General features: G+C 48.7%; 3 protein-coding genes across 4 annotated transcripts in view; 2 read left to right on the top strand and 1 right to left on the bottom strand.

The window, feature by feature from the left end:
- The window catches only part of LOC119950988 (interferon-induced protein with tetratricopeptide repeats 5-like), a 999,792-nt gene that overhangs the window by 738,972 nt on the left and 240,410 nt on the right, over positions 1-20,410 (top strand). The gene's annotated exons all lie outside the window — the stretch shown is intronic.
- Positions 1-20,410, top strand: part of LOC119950954 (interferon-induced protein with tetratricopeptide repeats 5-like) — a 169,565-nt gene that overhangs the window by 98,892 nt on the left and 50,263 nt on the right. The window lies entirely within an intron of this gene.
- The window catches only part of LOC119950956 (interferon-induced protein with tetratricopeptide repeats 5-like), a 189,296-nt gene that overhangs the window by 149,912 nt on the left and 18,974 nt on the right, over positions 1-20,410 (bottom strand). The window contains exon 2 of one of the 2 annotated variants that reach the window (XM_038773986.1): positions 14,282-15,950. The exons of the other annotated variant lie outside the window; for it this stretch is intronic. Coding sequence (XP_038629914.1) covers positions 14,573-15,950 — 1,378 coding nt within the window. The 3' untranslated portion in view covers positions 14,282-14,572. Of the gene's footprint in view, positions 1-14,281; positions 15,951-20,410 lie in introns of those variants that run through there. 2 annotated transcript variants of the gene reach the window in all.

The following is a 20,410-nucleotide window of genomic DNA, read 5'->3' as shown; positions in this document are numbered from 1 at the left end:
GGGAGGTGGCTGGTATTAAGGGGTGGGGAGGTGGCTGGTATTAAGGGGTGGGGAGGTGGCTGGTGTTAAGGGGTGGTGGAGGTGGCCGGTGTTAAGGGGTGGGAGGAGGCTGGTATTAAGGGGTGGGGAGGGGCTGGTGTTAAGGGGTGTGGAGGTGGCCGGTGTTAAGGGGTGGGGAGGAGGCTGGTTAAGGGGTGGTTAAGGGGTGGGGAGGTGGCTGGTTAAGGGGAGGGGAGGTGGCTGGTGTTAAGGGGAGGGGAGGTGGCTGGTATTAAGGGTGGGGAGGAGGCTGGTTAAGGGGTGGTGAGGAGGCTAGTTAAGGGGTGGGGAGGTGGCTGGTTAAGGGGTGGGGAGGAGGCTGGTGGTAAGGGATGTGGAGGTAGCTGGTGTCAAGGGGTGGGGAGGAGGCTGGTGGGAAGGGGAGTGGAAAGGCGGAGGGAGGGTAGAGCTGAGCTGGAACACAGGGTCGCCGTGTAACCTGTTGGAATAGGACAGACAAGGGAACACCTGCAGATAATGGATTTCAGAGCATTGCCCGAAATGGTAGCGTTCTCCCAGGCCGCAGTTGCCCTTGGGGATACACTGGGGATGCAGGCACCGACGCTGGTCGGAGAGTATCCTGCCCAACAGGCGCCTGCCCCGGAGGAGTAGGGGCCAGCTGGTGATGCTGTGGAACGGCCATGGGAGAGGTGCAAAGGAGGGGGTCACATCAGGTCCCATCTATATCGGCAGCTCCTGTCATTCAAGGACCTCCCGGGCTGAGTATGTCGCCAATGACTGCGGCTGAGTAGGGAGATCGTGCGACACGCCTGCCAAATGATGGTCCACCTGGCACCGTGGGGGGGCATGGAGGAGGGCATCCGCTGCCGGCGGCTGTGAAGTTGACGATCGCCCTGAGCTTCTTTGCCTCGGGGTCCTTCCAGATGCTGAGTGGGGATTGGAAGGTATATCGGATGCCATATATGCCCAGGCAACAGGGTTTGCTGCCACCGCTGGCATGCCTCAGGTCCAGGGGGTGATAGACGGACACATGTCCCCTATGTGCACCAGCCTATGAGGGTGTGCCTTACATCAACAGGAAGGGCTTCCACTCCCTGAATGTGCAGTTGGTGTGTGCCCACCCACTGCACATCGGGCACATCTGCGTACATTACCCGAGCAACACGCACGACACGTACATCCTGCGCACTCACAGGTTCCCGACACCTTTGTGGCGCTCCCCCAGGTGAGGCGTTGGCTCTTGGGTGACAAGGATTATCCGTTGCGGTCACGGCTAATAACGCCTATCCGGAAGCCCCTGACCGATGTGGAGAACCGGTACAAAGATGCTCATGCAGCGACCAGGAGTGCCAGCCAGTGGTGCATCGGCGTACTAAAGATGGGGAGTATTGTGTTCAGATTTGGTCTCCTTACCTGAGAAAGGACATACTGGCGCTAGAGGGTGTGCAAGCGTCACCGTCCAGAGGGGATTCACTAGGTTAATCCCAGAGTTGAGGGGGTTGGATTACAAGGAGGGGTTGAGTAGACTGGGACTGGACTCATTGGAATTTAGAAGGATGCGGCGGGGGAGGGGGGAGGGGGAGGATCTTATAGTAACATGTAAAATTAGGACGGGAATAGATAGGATCGACGTGAGGAGGTTGTTTCCACTGGCAGGTGAAAGCAGAACTATGGGGCATAGCCTCAAAATAAGGGGAACTAGATTTAGGACTGAGTTTCGGAGGAACTTCTTCACCCAAAGGGTTGTGAAGCTATGGAATTCCTTGCCCATGAAGCAGTTGAGGCCCCTTATTAAATGTTTTCAAGATAAAGATAGATAGTTCTTTGAAGAATAAAGGAATAAAGGGTTATGGTGTTCGGGCGGGAAAGTGGAGCTGAGTCCAGAAAAGATCAGCCATGATCTCATTGAATGGCAGGCAGGCTCGAGGGCCAGATTGTCTCCTCCTGCTCTTAGTTTATTTTTTTATGTTCTTATGCAGTTTAGGTGCCTGGACCACTCTGGTGGGGCTCCAAGAGGGTCTCAGACGTTGTGTGGTGCTGCATCCTGTTCAACATTACGCAGCAGAGGGGGACATGCTGGAAGTGATGAAGGAATGCAAAGTCTTATCGGACAAGGAGAAAGCAGATGATGGCTCGGAAAACCAGGTCCTGGAACTAGAGCAGGCACAAGAGGCCAACCAACGTGTGTGCCAGGGCCACCACACGCTGGACAATGTCAGCACCTCCAGGTTCACATATAGGGTGCTAGCCACCAGCTGCTCAGCCTCCCTGTCTCACCTCTCCATAACCAACATAGCAACTCACATCATCCCCATAGCCCCGAAGAAAACACATCCTCCCCATACCCCCATGCCACTCACATCCTTCCCATACCCCCCATAGGCACACACATCCTCCCCATACCCCCATCGCCCCTCACACATCCCCCATACCCTCATAGCCACTCACATCCTCCCCATACCCCCATAGCCACTCACATCCTCCCCAAATCCCCCACAGCCACACATCCTCCCCATACCCCCCATAGCCACTCACATCCTCCCATAACCCCCACAGCCATCACATCCTCCCCATACCCCCTAGCCACTCACTCCCCATACCCATAGTCACTCACATCCCTCATACCCCCATCACATCCTCCCATACCCCCCATAGCTACTCACATCCTCCCCATACCCCCATTGCCACTCACATCCTCCTCATTCCCCCCATAGCCACTCACATCCTCCCCATACCCCCATTGCCACTCACATCGCCCCATACCCCCATTGCCACTCACATCTTCCCATACCCCCATAGCCACTCACATCCTTCCAGACACCCCATAGCACTCACATCCTCCCCATACCCCCATAGCCACTCACCTCCTCCCCACCCCCCATAGTAACTCACATCCTTCCCGTACCCCCCATAGCCACTCACATCCTCCCCAGCCCCCCATAGCCACTCACATCCTCCCCATAGCCCCCAAGGCCACTCACATCCTCCCTACCCCCCATAGCCACTCACATCCTCTCCATACCCCCATAACCACTCACACCTTCCCCATACCCCTATAGCCACTCACATCTCCCCATAACCCCCATAGCCACTCACATCCTCCCCATAACCCCCGTAGTCACTCACATTCCCCCATATCCCCTATAGCAACTCACATCCTGCCCATATCCCTTTAGCAACTCACATCCTCCTCATACCCCCCATAGCCACTCACATCCTCCCTGACCCACCCCCCATAGCCACTCACATCCTCCCCATAACCCCCATTGCACTCACACTCCCCATAACCCCCATAGTCACTCACATCCTCCCCATAGCCACTCACATCCTCTCCATACCCCATTGCCACTCACATCTTCCCCATACCCCCCCATAGCCACTCACATCCTCCCTCTCCCACACCCCCATAGTCACTCACACCCTCCCCATACGCCCCATAACCACTCACATCCCCCATACGCCCCATAACCACTCACATCCTCCCCATACACCCCATTGCCACTCAATCCTCCCCAGACACTCCATTGCCACTCACTCCCCCCAAACCCCCCATAGCCACTCACATCCTCCCATACCCCCCTAGCCACTCACATCCTCGCCATACCCCCCATTGCCACTCACATCCTCCCCATACCCCCCATAGCAACTCACATCCTCCCCATTACCCCCATAGCCACTCACATCCTCCCCAAATCCCCCATAGCCACTCACATCCTCCCCATTACCCACCATAGCCACTCACGACCTCCCCATACCCCCCATAGTCACTCACATCCTCCCCATACCCCCCATAGTCACTCACATCCTCCCCATACACCCATAGCCACTAACATCCTCCCCAAATCCCCCAGAGCCACTCACATCCTCCCCATACCCACCATAGCCATTCACATTCTCCCCATAGCCACTCACATCCTCCCCATACCCCTCATAGCCACTCACATCTTCGCCATACCCCCCCATATCCACTCACATCCTCCCCATACCCCTCATAGCCGCTCACATCCTCCCCATACCCCCATAGTCACTCACATCCTCCCCATACCCCCGATAGTCACACATCCTCCCCATACCCCTCATAGCCGCTCACATCCTCCCCATACCCCCCATAGCCACTCACATCCTCCCCATACCCCCCATAGTCACTCACATCCTCCCCATACCCCGATAGTCACTCACATCCTCCCCATACCCCCCATAGTCACTCACATCCTCCCCTATCCCCTATAGCAACTCACACCCTCCCCATACCCCCCATAGCCACTCACATCCTCCCATACCCCCCATAGCAACTCACATCCTCCCCATAACCCCATAGTCACTCACATCCTCCCTATACCCCATAGCCACTCACATCCTCCCCAAATCCCCCATAGGCCACTCACATCCTCCCCATACCCACCATAGCCATTCACATCCTCCCCAAATCCCCCATAGCCATTCACATCCTCCCCATACGCCGCAGAGCAACTCACATCCTCCCCATACCCCCCATTGCCACTCACATCCTCCCCATACCCCCATAGCCACTCACATCCTCGCCATACCCCCCATAGCAACTAACTTCCTCCCCATACCCCCCATAGTCACTCACATCCTCCCCATACCCCCATAGCCAGTCACATCCTCCCCAAATCCCCCATAGCCACTCACATCCCCCCATACCCCCCTAGCCACTCACATCCTTACCATACCCCCCATTGCCACTCACATCCTCCCCATACCCCCCATAGCCACTCACATCCTCCCCATTACCCCATAGCCACTCACATCCTCCCCAAACCCCCATAGCCACACATCCTCCCCATACACACCATAGCCACTCACAACCTCCCCATACCCCCCATAGTTGCTATGTTGGTTATGGAGAGGTGAGACAGGGAGGCTGAGCAGCTGGTGGCTATGCACCCTAATATGTGAACCTGGAGGTGCTGACATTGTCCAGCGTGTGGTGGCCTGGCACACACGTTGGTTGGCCTCTTGTGCCTGCTCTAGTTCCAGGACCTGGTTTTCCGAGCCATCATCTGCTTTTCTCCTTGTCCGATAAGACTTTAGAACATAGATAGAACATAGAACAGTACAGCACAGAACAGGCCCTTCGGCCCTCGATGTTGTGCCGAACAATGATCACCCTACTTAAACCCACGTAACCGTAGACCCATAACCCAACAATCCCCCATTAACCTTACACTACGGGCAATTTAGCATGGCCAATCCACCTAACCCGCACATCTTTGGACTGTGGGAGGAAACCGGAGCACCCGGAGGAAACCCACGCACACACGGGGAGGACATGCAGACTCCACACAGACAGTGACCCAGCCGGGAATCGAACCTGGGACCCTGGAGCTGTGAAGCATTGATGCTAACCACCATGCTACCGTGAGGCCCCTTTGCATTCCTTCATCACTTCCAGCATGTCCCCTCTGCTGCGTAATGTTGAACAGGATGCAGCAAACCACCACAGCGTCTGAGACCCTCTTGGAACCCCACCAGAGTGGTCCAGGCACCTAAACTGCATAAGAACATAAAAAAATAAGAACTAAGAGCAGGAGGAGACAATCTGGCCCTCGAGCCTGCTCTGCCATTCAATGAGATCATGGCTGATCTTTCTGGACTCAGCTCCACTTTCCCGCCCGAACACCATAACCCTTTATTCCTTTATTCTTCAAAGAACTATCTATCTTTATCTTGAAAACATTAATAAGGGGCCTCAACTGCTTCACTGGGCAAGGAATTCCATAGCTTCACAACCCTTTGGGTGAAGAAGTTCCTCCGAAACTCAGTCCTAAATCTAGTTCCCCTTATTTTGAGGCTATGCCCCATAGTTCTGCTTTCACCTGCCAGTGGAAACAACCTCCTCGCGTCGATCCTATCTATTCCCGTCCTAATTTTACATGTTACTATAAGATCCTCCCCCTCCCCTCTGGAGGGTGACGCTTGCACACCCTCTAGCGCCAGTATGTCCTTTCTCAGGTAAGGAGACAAAATCTGAACACAATACTCCCCATCTTTAGTACGCCGATACGCCCCATAACCACTCACATCCCCCCATAAGCCCCATAACCACTCACATCCTCCCCATACACCCCATTGCCACTCACATCCTCCCCAGACACTCCATTGCCACTCACTCCCCATACCCCATAGCCACTCACATCCTGCCATACCCCCCATAGCAACTAACTTCCTCCCCATACCCCCCATAGTCACTCACATCCTCCCCATACCCCCATAGCCACTCACATCCTCCCCATACCCCATAGCCACTCACATCCTCCCCATACCCCCATAGCCACTCACATCCTCCCCATACCCCCATAGCTCCTCACATCCTCGCCATACCCCCATATCCACTCACATCCTCGCCATACCCCCCATAGCCACTCACACATCCCCCATACCCCCCGTAGCCACTACATCCTCTCCATAACCCCCATAGCCACTCACACCCTCCCCATACCCCCATAGCCACTCACATCCTCCCTGACCCCCCCCATAGCTACTCACATCCTCCCCATACCCACCCATAGCCACTCACATCCTCCCTCTCCCACCGCCCCGTACACTACCTCCCCACCCTTTGCTCCCTCCATCCTCTCACGGTTGCCACACTCATTGCACACTTGCCTCTGGCACCGTTGGCAGTTTCATCGGCGCCTTGCCCATCGCCACGGATAGGAGCATGACGTTTGCTGCGTTGGTACATTCTGGTGCTGTCTCACCGTTAACTAGGCCCTGATTGCTGGCTTCGGTATTACATTCCACTGTCCACCTGAGTTGCCCCTGCATGTGCGATGGCCATTTCCATCTCCCGGGGCCCGGTCTTCATTGGGGCGGGCTGGGGGCTTTGGAATGGGAGGTGTGGAATATTGTGGGCACTCACTGGGTAGGTTGCTCTACATGGCACCTTCACACTCCTTCCCCATTCTCTTCCGCTTCAGAGAGTGCTCCAAGCTGGAATGTTAATTTGTCCCTGGGGGCCCTGCCCCCATGCCATCTTCCAATGCGTCCCCATTCCACCACACCCCTCTGCACCAGCCCATCCCTCACACCCTTCAGACAGAGGATTGAGGCAGGTCGCAATGTTCGTGAGAAGGTGTTTGTTTAATTGTGACTAATGTACATTATTGTGACCCTGACCCTACCCTCTGCTTTGCGTGCTGAATCCATGCCAATGTTCAACTGGTGACTAACTTCCTTTCTTCCTTGGTCTGTCGCTTCTTCTGAGTGTGAATCCACACAGCGCATCAGACCAATGGAGGCGGGCCTGCCTGCTGCATTTCTCTACCCTCTGACCTGAGGTACCTTTGGAGGCCGTCTTCTGGAGGACTTGGGCCTGGGTGTTGTGCCGGCCGATTTTCCGAACGTCACGGGGTGAAGAGGTGCACCCTGTTATTCCCATTGCCCATCAGATGTGCCAGTGTCAGGTTAGGGGAGATTCAGAACAGCAAAGGTGTTTCCAAATCCTCCCCTGTGGGAGGCACCGGCATTGGCCCCATCACTTCCTTTCCACTCGGGGTGCCCGATGGCCGCCGCATTGCTCCCTGGGATGGCGGTGAGGCCAGAGTGAGCTCGGAGGCTCACCGACACCATGCACTGCCAGACCTGGAGGCCCGCTCTCGGACCTCAACCAGAGTCTCGATGACCGCAGTCATGGAGATAGAGCACATCCCTCAGCGAGTGCAACATGTCCCTCAGCACCTCGGTCATGTCCCTCTGTGATTGGACCAGATCAGCAAGCTTCCGACCCATGCTGTCCCTCAGCCATGACCCTTTGTGACTGGGTCACACTCTGAAGTGGCCTCACCAATGTCCATGTGGGCCGGGTACATGGCTGCCTGTGACTCTGCTCCCCTTGTCCTGTGCCTCAGCCATGAACCATGAACACAACAGCATGCCCCAGACTTTGGATGTCTTACCACGGCTGTGACTTTCTCACCAAACGTTTCCCACCACGCCCAGCACCATTCGGTGTGGTCTGGGTACCCTGCATTTTCAGTACGATCTCCTGAACCTGAAGGCAGTTGGACTCTTCCAACTGTGCCTGGAGGCAATTGAAGGTTGCTGGATCTCCCTCTTGGCTCTGAGTCTGCATGTCCACCAGTGATGGGATCGTTATTTCAGATGCGCTGATACCTATCTGGGCTAGAGCTAGTCTTGGGATCAGGCAGCCATCCAACTGCCTGCTGCCTCAGGAGATCCTGCTTCCGCCTGATGTACATGTGACGCACACGCCTGAAAGTGTCCCAGGAGCCTCTTCACTAAACTGCCCCACTGAGGTGATGGTCTCTGAGATGGTGGAGAGTGGCAGATGATGGCGGTGACGATAGGTTGGTTTTCATCCCCGGACTAGTGCTCCGGGGTGTTCTGGGGTTGCAGCTGGGAGCAGGATAGACTGGACGGGGTGGGCACGTCAATGGTGATCCTGTAAGACCCAAAAGACAAGGCACATGGTGAGAACTAAGGTTGGGTGATGTGGGAGCTAGGGGTGACACACTTGCCAAGGGGACATCACTATGCATTAGGGCTCACTCAGTTGACCCATGCCAACCTCTGCCTGGGAGGTAGCCCTCTCTCTCACCTTCCTGGTTAACTCCACCCCTGTCTGCTCAATGGTGGTTAGTCTTCTGAGGTTGGGTTTTGCTCTCTGCACTGGCAGTTATGGGCCATCTTCCCTATGGAGGGACAAATAAAGGGCATTGTGTGCCACATGGACGCGGGTTACAGTGGGCCAGTGTGCACAAGGCACTGGCCTAAAATGGCCGGTACAGGTGTTGGGATCAGTGAAAGGTGGGATGTAGGCTGATAGTTTTTGGTTGACCTTGGGTGGCGGGGAGGGGAGGTGGTGGTGGTAATGGCTGCAGGATGGAGTGATGCAAGAGGCACAGAGGTGGTCACTCACACGGGCTGACCGAAGGAGGTCATTCATCTACTTCGGCTAATGCAGATCAATTTGCTGGTGAGGGTCACGGTGCTCGCTGTCTCTTACACCTCCATCTGCTGGCGGTAGCCTCCCACCAGACATCGGGGTGTCCAACGCATCCAGCATCCTGTTCAGCTCTGTATCCATGAATCTTGGAGCAACTCATCTTGAGGCCATCGTCTTGGCTGGGATGAGAGTGTGTGGGGACTGGAGTGCTTTTAACAGCTCTAGCTTGTCAAGCTCTCCAGTGCTAATTTGAGTCCCCCTGATTTCAGTGCTGGTGGGAGTGAGAATTGCACGGGTTTCATGTGGGCAGAGTGCGGGCACCATTCGCAATGCCCAGGAATTGCTCCGGGGTCGACGCCCCCAAGGGGAAAGGGAACCTCGCCCACTTCAGTCCTGCTGTCAACATTCACGCTCTGAAAATGAGAATTTCTCTCATTGTTTTCCAAATGGTGCAAGTCACCATAAATATTACCAAATATCAGAAATTATTTTGCTGCTTTTTTCCACATCATATTCCTGTGGTACCCGGGACAGACTGGCAGAAGTAAAAAGACCCTGTAGCCCGAAAACAGGAATCACCAAATAAAGCCCAGGCCGGAATCGATATTGGTTGTCAGCCGGACTACTCTAGTCAGCTCAGAAATTCGTTATTGCTAAACAGAACTTATGATCACCCAAATCCAGTGGGCGCGATTCTCCGCAAATGCGGAGAGTCGTGAAGGCTGCCGTGAAACCGGCCGTGTTTCACGGCAGCCTCCGCGCCCCCTCCCGGGACCCGATTCTGCTCTCCGGTCGGGGCTAGCAGCGGGGCCCCGTGAACTCCGGCATCACAGGCTTAGCGAATTTCGCTAAGCCCGCGTGCCAAAGTTAGCAACGGCTGACGCATATGATGACGTCAGCCTGCGCATGCGCGGGTTGGACGACTCCAACCCGCGCATGCGCGGATGACGTCATCACGCATATGTGTGAAACCCGCGCATGCGCGGGCCGTTATGCCCCCTCAGCCGCCCGCGGACTGATCCAGCGGGGCGGCAGAGTAACAAAGAGTGCGCGGGGTACGTACCCGCTGCCAGCGATCGGTGCCCACCGATCGCGGGCCCATGGCACCCTTGGCACGGCCGTGGGGCGATTCGTGTCGTGGGGAGGCCGTGGGGGGGGGGAGAATAGCGGGAGGTCGGGAAAAATGTCGGGAAGGCCCTCCCGCTATTCTCCGACCCGTCGTGGGGGGCGGAGAATCGCGCCATATTTATCACATTAACACAAAAGGACAAATAACTATGGAACTAAATTTGAGCCAGAAGAGATCAACTTTCTAACAGGAGAACGATAAACAAAACTATACAAGGCACTAAGTAGACCAAACCTGGAATATTGAGAATAGTTTTGGTCTCCTTATCTAAGGAAAGATATCTAGCATTTGAGGCAGTCGAGAGAAGGTTCATGAGATTGATGCCAGATATGGAGGGATTTTCTGATGAGGAGAGGTTGAGTAGGTTGGTCCTGTACCCATTGAAGTTTGGATGAATGAGAGGTGGCCTTATTGAGACATATAGGATTCTCAGAGGGCTTGACAGGGTAAATGCTGAGTGGTTGTTTCCCCTTACGGGTTGTCTAGGATCAGAGGGCATAATCCCAGATTAAGGGGTCATCCATTTGAGGCAGAGATGAGGAGGAATGTCTTCTCTTAGAAGACAGTGAATCTGTCGAATTCTTTACAGCGGAACATTGTAAAGGCTGGGTCGTTATGTATGTTCAAGGCTGAGATTAAACAGATTGTTAATCAGTAAGGGAATTAAGGGCGGCACAATAGCAGTGGTTCGCATGGTTCCTTCACAGCTTCAGGGTCCTAGGTTCGATTCCCGGCTTGGGTCACTGTCTGTGCGGAGTCTGCACGTTCTCCCCGTGTCTGCTTGGGTTTGTTCCGGTTGCTCCGGTTTCCTCCCACAGTCCAAAGATGTGCAGGTTAGGTGGATTGGCCATGCTAAATTGCCCTTAGGTTCGGTGGGGTCGATGAGTTGTGGGATAGGGTGGAGGTCTGGACTTGGGCAGGGTGCCCTTTCCTGGAGCCGTGCGGACTCAATGGGCTGAGTGGCCTCCTTCTGCACTGTAAATTCTATGATTCTATGATAAGGGTTATGGCGATCAGGTGGAAAAGTGGAGTTGAGACAAGAGAACCAGGTGTGTGTGTGTGTGTGTGTGTGTGCGTGTCATGACTCAGCACTAGTAGAACCTCGATAAAAGAAGGGACACTGTTGTCAGTGACAACCCGGGAACACAGGAGCAACCATGATAGATCAGGGACCCTGAGCTATTGGCTCAGAGAAGGAGACATCCACACTGAGTGATCGCAGCCTGGCCAGCTCCTTCACTAGCCTGGGTAATATCGAGATCTCAGCAGTGAGTCTGAGTCGTCTCTGTCCTATATCCTCAGAAATCGCAATCAACCTAGTTCTCCTGAATAAAGTAGAGTTGTACTAAATTCAAGTGTCTTTATTGTATCTGTCTCAGACCAGAGAGCAGGGTCTCAGTCAACATTCTGTACCACAGTAACTGTCCTTCACTCAGATCAACAACACAAATCAAATCTTAGCCACAGTTTCATTTTATTGGTTATTTTAACATTAAATCTCTGATTGTACGATTACAAATGATGTCTGTTAAGAAAATCAGTATCTGCTGCCATTAATTTTATTCTTTTAAACCCATGTTTATATCCATTAGACTTCCCCCATTTACTGCTTTCCCCCTCAGTGAGATGGTACAGTCTTTAGAACATAGAACATAGAACAGTACAGCACAGAACAGGCCCTTCGGCCCTCGATGTTGTGCTGAGCAATGATCACCCTACTCAAACCCACATATCCACCCTATACTCGTAACCCAACAACCTCCCCCCCCCCCCCCTTAACCTTACTTTTTTTTTAAGGACACTACAGGCAATTTAGCATGGCCAATCCACCTAACCCGCACATCTTTGGACTGTGGGAGGAAACCGGAGCACCCGGAGGAAACCCACGCACACACGGGGAGGACGTGCAGACTCCGCACAGACAGTGACCCAGCGGGAATCGAACCTGGGACCCTGGCGCTGTGAAGCATTTATGCTAACCACCATGCTACCGTGCTGCCTGTTTTTTTTTTCTTTTTTTAATGTTTAATTCCCCATCACACCAGTACAGTACTGTTTATTTAATCACTACACCAGTCCAGTACTGTTTAATTACCCACTACACCAATACAGTACTGTTCAATTACCCACTACACCAGTATAGTACTGTTTAATTACATAGAACATAGTAAATGTTCTTTCCCGGGTATTGTCCACGCTGCTCTGCGTTGGCCAATGAGAGACTCGGACGGTTTGATGAAGAGTTGGTGAAGCTGACAAGTTACAGGACAGCGAGACTCCCAGTGACAGAGGCTGAGATCTGAATGAACGCTCTGGATGGGAGTCCGATCGTCTGTCAGCAAATCCTCACAACAACAGAATCAAGCTGTTGATTTATCTGAAGAGTCTGCAGTGATTGTTGGCCCTTTCTCCGCTGTGACAGATGGAAAGCTTTTCACCCAATGGGGAACGTTTCTGTGAAGAGGCAACAAGTGAAAGATAGGGTGGCAGAGTGGATTTATTATACCCTCTGTGGCTGGATTGGATATTGTTATTACACCATCATTATCATAAAAACACCATCAGCTACACACTCAATCATTTAATATACATTGCTGTTAAAATACATTGAACAGACAGTGATCATTATAAAACACATGCGTATCATTTATATTTGGGCATCAAATTATATCTGTCTGCCACTTATTTAGGCTCCACTAGAATTTGATGGAGGTGATAAAAACACCATAAGCTACACACTCAGAGTGCACTCAAGCTCATCCTAAAAACAGCTATATTTTACCCATTAAAATCACTGAACAAATTATGATCCAAACAAAACATTCTTTTTATCTATATTTGTGCATCAGATTATATCTATCTCCTAGTTAGCAAGGTTACATTAGAATTTGATGGAGGTGATTTTAAATGTACCCACTTGGTGAACTGGGTTAAACTGCTCACACAAAGTGGGCGGTGTCCTCATTAACATACAGGGAATGGGTTCTGGTGACATCACTGGGCACCGACTGTGCTGTCAACTCTGCCCTGAGTTGGGGGAAGCTGCTGCAATATTTATAATAGGCTTAAGCAGCTATGAGAGAATCAGGATGTCAAGATGTTTTACTTTCCTTTGGGCAAGTGTTCCCCATCAGAATGAAAGTTTAAAACTCTTCTGCATCAGGTTCCCCACCTCACCCCCTTCCAACCATGAGATCCTCCCAGAATCTCCTTCAACGCATCGAACTGCACATTGAATAGGCAGTATAGGATCTCTTATTTATCTTCAAAATCAGAGTCACAGGTCCGTTTGATTGGAGGTGCTCAAAATACAACGACATTGCTAAATATTCACTTCATACACTTGCTTAAGAACGGAATCAAAAACTTCGATCAAAATAATACATAAACTTGTCAGAACACAGCAAAAAGCGTTAAACATGAAAGCATAAAGAAATTACTTTAAACGTAAACGGATGGATGATTCAAGAACTGGGGAAGGCAGGAATTCAAGAACGAAACCTCGCCCACGAGATCTTACGTTTAAAGGAATCCATATCTATGGTCTTATTTACTCTCATTGGTTCTCATTCTCAGCTGAGGCTTTCTGATTTATTCAAACTGTCACTGCAACATGATTTGCCATCCAAGCATTGGGCATTACTTAAAATTCACTAATGACCATCAAATTAATTAAATGTCTACGAGCACCTACCACGTATGCCACTCCTTCAAAGTTAAGGTGCTTGTATTAACCTTGCTCTTGACACATTTTTATTTGTAAATGTATTGTGGAACAATGGTCTATTCATTACGAAGGCTTTTATGCAACTTCTATTGAAACAATGTTTTCAATTTCTACAGGCATGGCACCAAAGTTTGATAGTTTATTCATTATGCAAGAAAAAGACTGTATTCTCACAGTCAAGACATTTTTAATAATTTGGGCTCTGTAGCAATGCATTCAATTAGCACCTAAAACCATGAATAAATCAATAATCTATCAGGCAGGAAGTGGACTGGTGACACAATGATGAAGTTTTAAATATACCCCAAAGCCCAATATCAGCAGGGAAGGGTGAGTTTCCAAATTCCCTCATTACACACCCAAAAAAATCAATCTGGAGTTAAAATTAGGCCCATGTGATGTTTATTATTCTAGAAACAGTTCCTAAAATTCACAACAATGACTGTGTCCAATTGACTCAATCAATGTAGTCCCCAAAATCCTCCTTATTTTGTTTTTTCCACATCCAGTTTTAGGTCAAAAAGTATCGAAGCAATATAGTATTTGTTTAGTTTATCAATGTGGTTAATATTTCTGAATAAAGGTCAGAGATTTATAATTGTAGCAGGATTATCATTTGAAAATAATGATCGGATCAAAATGCTGATTTGCAAGAAAATGCTGTCAGGAAAATATGTAAAATAACGTTCCAGACCAAAACATTTTATATCTCCGAAAATCTGACTGAATCTTTCAGATCTGTTAGCTGGGAAATTCATTGTTTGCCTGGACAGAAATGTTTAATTCAGCGGGAACACGTAACTATTTTGCCACATTCAATCTCCAAGATCTTTTCAAAGCATTCCTCCCCATCCAACATATGTATGATCCCACGAATGCAGAAAGCTACGATGTCTTGTGAGTTCTCGGCGATCTTCTCCAAATTGATGCGACAATTGTTCCGTGCGTATGAGTCATGTTTGATTTTAAATCCTTCCAGAAAATATTTGATGCCATTTGATTTGGAGTCTTTGTAATACTGTTCAAATAACCCAACCTGTAAACGTATGTCTTGCTTATTTTCAGGACATGTATTTTCCAATTCCAGTAGTTCACTGTAGATCTTCTCTGCTTCACAATATTCTCCATTTATGGAACAGATGTTTGCATAATCTAGTTTTGCAATAATAAATGATGGCTTGAGCTTAAATGCTTTCGTAAAGCAATCTTTACAATCGTTGATTAATTTAGCAATTTTGCCAGAATCTTTGCTGCCTTGAGATTTTTTCAGTGTCTTCATTTTATTTTTGTAACACACACCTTTCTGGTGGTATAAGAAAGCAGAGTTGGGGGACATTTTTAATGCTTTGTCCAGCAGCTCCAGGGCTTTTTCGATATTTCTAGCCTTTCTGTAAAATTTTGCTGCATAACGGAGCACATAGGGAAGACCCGGGGACTTCTCCAGCGCTTGTTTAACTAATCTGTCTGCTTCCTCATATTGATTGAACTCTTGGAGTTTTAGAGCCAACTGCACCATTGCTTCAGTGTCATTGGGATCGAGCTTGAGCACACGTCTCCATTGCCTCAGTGATTGACTTGAGTCAACACTCTCAGTGGCACCAGAAAGCCCTTCCAGACGAGACAGGACAATCGCATACCCAATGTTCCAGTCAGTGTTATTTGGATCTTCCTCCAGAGCCGTTTCAAAACAATCCATTGCCTCTTTATAGCATTGAACGCCAGAGTTCAACAGTGTCCAACCCTTCTCCCCGTATACTTCAGGTATCATTGCTGTGTACCGAGAGGCATCAGGAAATTGTTTACAGATCCTCTCCAGTTTGTCGAGGTAGGACTGAGCCTCTGTCAGTTGTCCCATGTGATAATAAACCCAGGCATAGTTTCCATAGGTGATGATGATTCTTTTATCAAATTCATCTTCATGATTCTTCCTCAGAATCTTTTCAGCTTCCTTTAAGTTCTGAATCGCCTTCTCACAATTTCCTTGCAGACAGTTTACAAAAGCGAGATGGTTGTAAGACCTGGCTTTATATTTCATATTAAGATCTATTGAATCTTGTAATTTTTGCTTCATATCGTCCAGGTCAATGTTTTCTCTCTGTGGAGCCCACGTGAAGTGACATTGAAGCTGATCGAGCTTCACTTTCAACAAATCCTGTGTGTTACTGCAAGAGAAAAAACAAATTCACAATCCATGTTATCTAGAACTATAATTTGCTGATAATGAACTATTTTTCCATGGAATTATTTTCAACCCGGGCCTTTGGTTAACTCTAGGTGACAGAGTAAGGATAATTAGCAATGTTACAGTACCATATGGTACTATGGCATTTAATTTATATTCCAGTACTGGATACTACTCCTGACCCACAACACTGAAATTACAAGACAATGATTGTTAATGACATTGTTTAATGCAGGCTTGTCCATGGTAAGGCTTGTAGGTGATTGTGACCCATGAAGCCTCTTTTCGGAGTGTGGTAGTCACCACTGTTGTATTATATTGTATATACTGGTATTACGGTAAGGCCCCTATACTACAGGTATGGGGGTAGATCCCTGCCTCCTGGCTCCGCCCAGTAGGTGGAGTATAAATTTGTGTGCTCTCCGAACAGCAGCCATTTCACCAACTGCTGTGGGAGGCCTCACATCTCTGTGTAATAAAGCCTCGATTACTCTCAACTCTTGTTCGTCATAATTGATAGTGCATCACGGAGTTCCCAAAATTCCTATCAACCAGCAGAGTTTCACTGAAAAATTCTGCTTGGAGCTGCTTCTCTCCCATCTTTGCTGCTGATAGGCTGACTGGTGAACGTATCAGCGGCAGGGGAGAAGCAGCCTCTGATTGGTAGAACAGCAAACAGTGTTCTGAAGGCTGGTGTGTGAGAGAAGGAAAGGTATCTCGGGGCTGGAGCCCTGGGAGCCAGGTATGGCGAGGTCAGGGAGGGCAAAGTCCAATCAGGCCCAGGAAGGTGGAAATGTTGTGATATGTGCAGGACCAGGAAGGTGATTGACTGGGTGTGTGGGAAAGATTGATTGATTGAGTGACAGAGTGAATGTGTGTGAATGAGTCAATGAGTGAGTAACTGAGTGAGTGTTTGGGACTGAATGAATGACTGAGCGTGTGTGTATATATACTGTGGCATTGAGTCACTGAGCATGTTTGTGTGTGGGAATGAGTGACTGTGTGGGTGACTAAGTGTGTGTATGGTGTAGGAGTGAATGATTGTGTGGGAGTGAGTAAATGTGTGTGTAATGTAGCAGTAAGTAACTGAGCTGTGTGTGTGTGTACGTGGGAGTGAGTGTGCATGTGGGTGGGGTAGTGAATAAGTGAGTAACTGTGTGTGTTAGTGTAGCCATCTGGGATGGCCACTTCCAGAATACAAAATGGACACTTGCAAAGATTATAGGGAAATATGGACAGTGCTAAGAAAGCGGGCAGGCACAGAACTTGTCTGCATATTGGAGAAACAGCTCCCAGATGAGACTGAAACTGTAGGCTCATTAGCATATGGATGGCCCATCTCCGGGAACAAAGGAAGATACTTAAGTAACAAATCTGGCCCCAGACCTCGCGGCGCCAGTACCCCAAACCGAGAGCAGAAACAAAGCCAGGACAACGGCCACCTACGACATGCCCAGCCATCAGGGCTCCCACCCCTTTATTGGTCAGGATCAATGCGAATGATCAAGAAATGGCCCAATTGATTGGGACCAAGTTCAAGGCCCGCCCAAAAGCGTGCAAAGCCCTCTTAGGTTATAAGAAGAAGACCCCAAGAGAGAATCGCTCTCTTGGACTCGGCCCTCAAAGCGGAGAGACCTGTCCACCAGCTATATCAGAAGCAAGTAAGTCCAAGGTCAATGCTTGCTACCAGATGGACAACCTTAGCTGTTCCCCTCTTCCACTTTGACCCCAGCAGCCTCAGAACCGAACAATGGCCATTGTTCCCCTTGTGGTATTGTGTGAAGCAAATAATGGCATGATGGGAAAAGTAGTCAAGTCTTCTTAGTACAATTGAATTTAAACGGATTTTCACATAACCTAAGGCACAGATTCAAAATACACAGATATACACAGCCGAGGTCGACTTGACCTAAGAACCGAGTGATTCTAAAATTCTAAGATGAGGTGTTTTCATCATGAGCCTAAATGTAGTCTCAATACATAACAAGCTGAACAACTGTCTCTTCCTGTATGTAAACAAGTTTGTCCAGTTCTGAAAACAAAGACAAGATAATAATATGAGACTCCAGTCCCCTAAAGGTCAGCAAGGTGACGCCATTGTAACGATTATTACTTATGTTTTACTTTTGATCAAATTCCTGACCAAGTTGTATTCATGTTATCTTGATCCTATAATGTATAAGAATTGCCTTCTTTTCTGTAATATCGCAGACTTGGGACGGACTCAGCAGTTTGTAATTGACTGCTTTCCGACTTCAAATCTCAGCCATACTGCTAGCAGTCAGTTCTAATTCGGAAATAAAGTTCAGTTTTGCTTACCTAATGAATCATGTTTGTATTTCTCTATCACAGTCAAGACGCGGGGAAAATATAAAATACAACATTTGGCGCTGCAAGAAAAAATCCAATATCCTGAAGTGAGCTTCCATGAGGGACTGAGAAAAAGTGATCAAAGCCATGACCGGAGTAAAGAGACAGACGCCGGCACAAGGTAAGATTGACCTTGGTCTCTCTCTCTCTCGGATCTGTGCTGCGACCCCTCATCCCTGACGGAAGTAACTAAACAGGTGACGGTTCTCGAATCTAAATTTGACTGTGAGTACATTTTTTTTGTGTAATTAGCCGCAGATCAGGGACCTTGTTGATCTCGTTTTTCATCCGCATCAGATTTATACAGGCTGTCAATAAATTTGGGTCAGGGACCCTTTGATTAAGTTTTGGGGTCAGGGACCCTCTCAATAATTTTTTCGGGTCAGGGACCCTGTCAGTAATTTTTTGGGGTCAAGGACCCTTAATTTGATTTGGTAGCAGAAATTTTGTTTGAGCGTTTTTTTGCCAGGGGCACATTTTACTGACATTATGCGACAAACTTTAGACAAAACTAGCGGCAATTCCCCTCTATTTTTCATGTGTTTAGAAACCCCTTCTCAAGAACGTAATATTCGAAGATTGGCTGCAGCGCTGCTTTAAGCAATAAATTAGGTAACGATATCTGGCCACTAGGTTACATAGGGATCTTGAAACTTTGACAATAACATTAATGCAGAAAAAAAACAATCTGGGGGAAAAAAAATGCCGGCTTCAAATTGTTTAATTTTACAGTGGAAAAAAACAGTCCACTTAACGCAACGAACAATCACAATGAGTTCGAGAGATAACGCCCGCAAAAGAGATATTAATGAGTGTGTGAACAGTAAATTGAAAAATTGGGAGACTTTAAAATTGTAATGTGAGCTTTGGGATAGAAAACAGTCAAAACAGTAAAACAGCAATTCGGCAATAAGAAACCTCCTCTCACCAGACAAATAGGGCTAGCTCATAAGATTATAGGAAAGGAGGATCCTCCCAGTTGCTCTGGCATGCCGATGTTCCCCTATTCAAGCGATACGGAAGACAAGGAGAATTTGAACCCTGGACCCCACCCTCATTTTGCGCTCCCCGATCTTACAATTCCACTTTCCCAAGTCCTGACTCCCACTTCTGATCCCATTACCAATGAAACTCCTGCTAACGTATCCTCCTTAGCGACACGCACTCGGTCACAGAAGCAAGCCATAAATATCGAACAACCCTTCTCTACGGAAAACATGATAATTGACTAAAAGGTGTTGATTAAACGATCCACAATAAGGGAATTATAGAAGTGAAGTTAATGAGTTTCCAATTTAGAAGCATGCTGGCAATAATGACTAAAGTTTAACGTTGCTTTTGAACGAAATTTAGTAGATCAGATTATGTTAACTAACTACTGCTTGGAATGTTGTACCCGGCCTTATTATGATAACAAGTGGTTCTTCTGAAGGACAACAAAATGCGTACTCGAATTGTTTTTAAACTAATGGCAAAACATTCATATTTCCTCTTGCAAATGTTCCCAAGCTTCCCAAAATGTTCCAAAGTTGTTCAGTTCACACTATATCAGTTTAAAAGAAAGTAACTTTACAAATAAGAGTAATTGAAATATGAATAAGTTTTTAGATTGCGTGAAAAGACGTAAATGGCATCACGCCAAGTTCTCCGCTCCTTAGATTCTGCAGGAAACATTAACCATTTCAGCAGACAGTTGGTCTTTTCTGAATTAACAAAGAAAAAATACTTCTCAAAGAATAGCTAATGCCTCTAAAATTAATCAGTGCAAATTGACTTAAATGGAATAACACAGATAAAGTTTTCGAAAGAAAATGAAAAATTTTTGTTCAAAATTTGTCCGCAAGGACAAGGGCTGAATCCAAGAGAAAGAAAGAGAGACAGAGGAAGAGATTGAAGGAGAGAGAGAGAGCCAGCGACAGAGACAGGAACTGTTAGAGAGAGCGAAAGAGAGCGAGTCAGGGAGAGGCAGAGATGGAGAGGTAGGCAGATAAAGAGAAAGAGCAACAAGAGTTCCAAAGACAGACAGAGTTATGTAGAGAGGGAGAGAGATAGATAAGTGAGAGAGGGAAA

Source organism: Scyliorhinus canicula, chromosome 16 (genome assembly GCF_902713615.1).
Source record: "Scyliorhinus canicula chromosome 16, sScyCan1.1, whole genome shotgun sequence".
Classification (NCBI taxonomy): Eukaryota; Metazoa; Chordata; class Chondrichthyes; order Carcharhiniformes; family Scyliorhinidae; genus Scyliorhinus; species Scyliorhinus canicula.
Note: the sequence above shows the minus strand (reverse complement) of the source record. Positions and strands in the feature narration are given on the sequence as shown.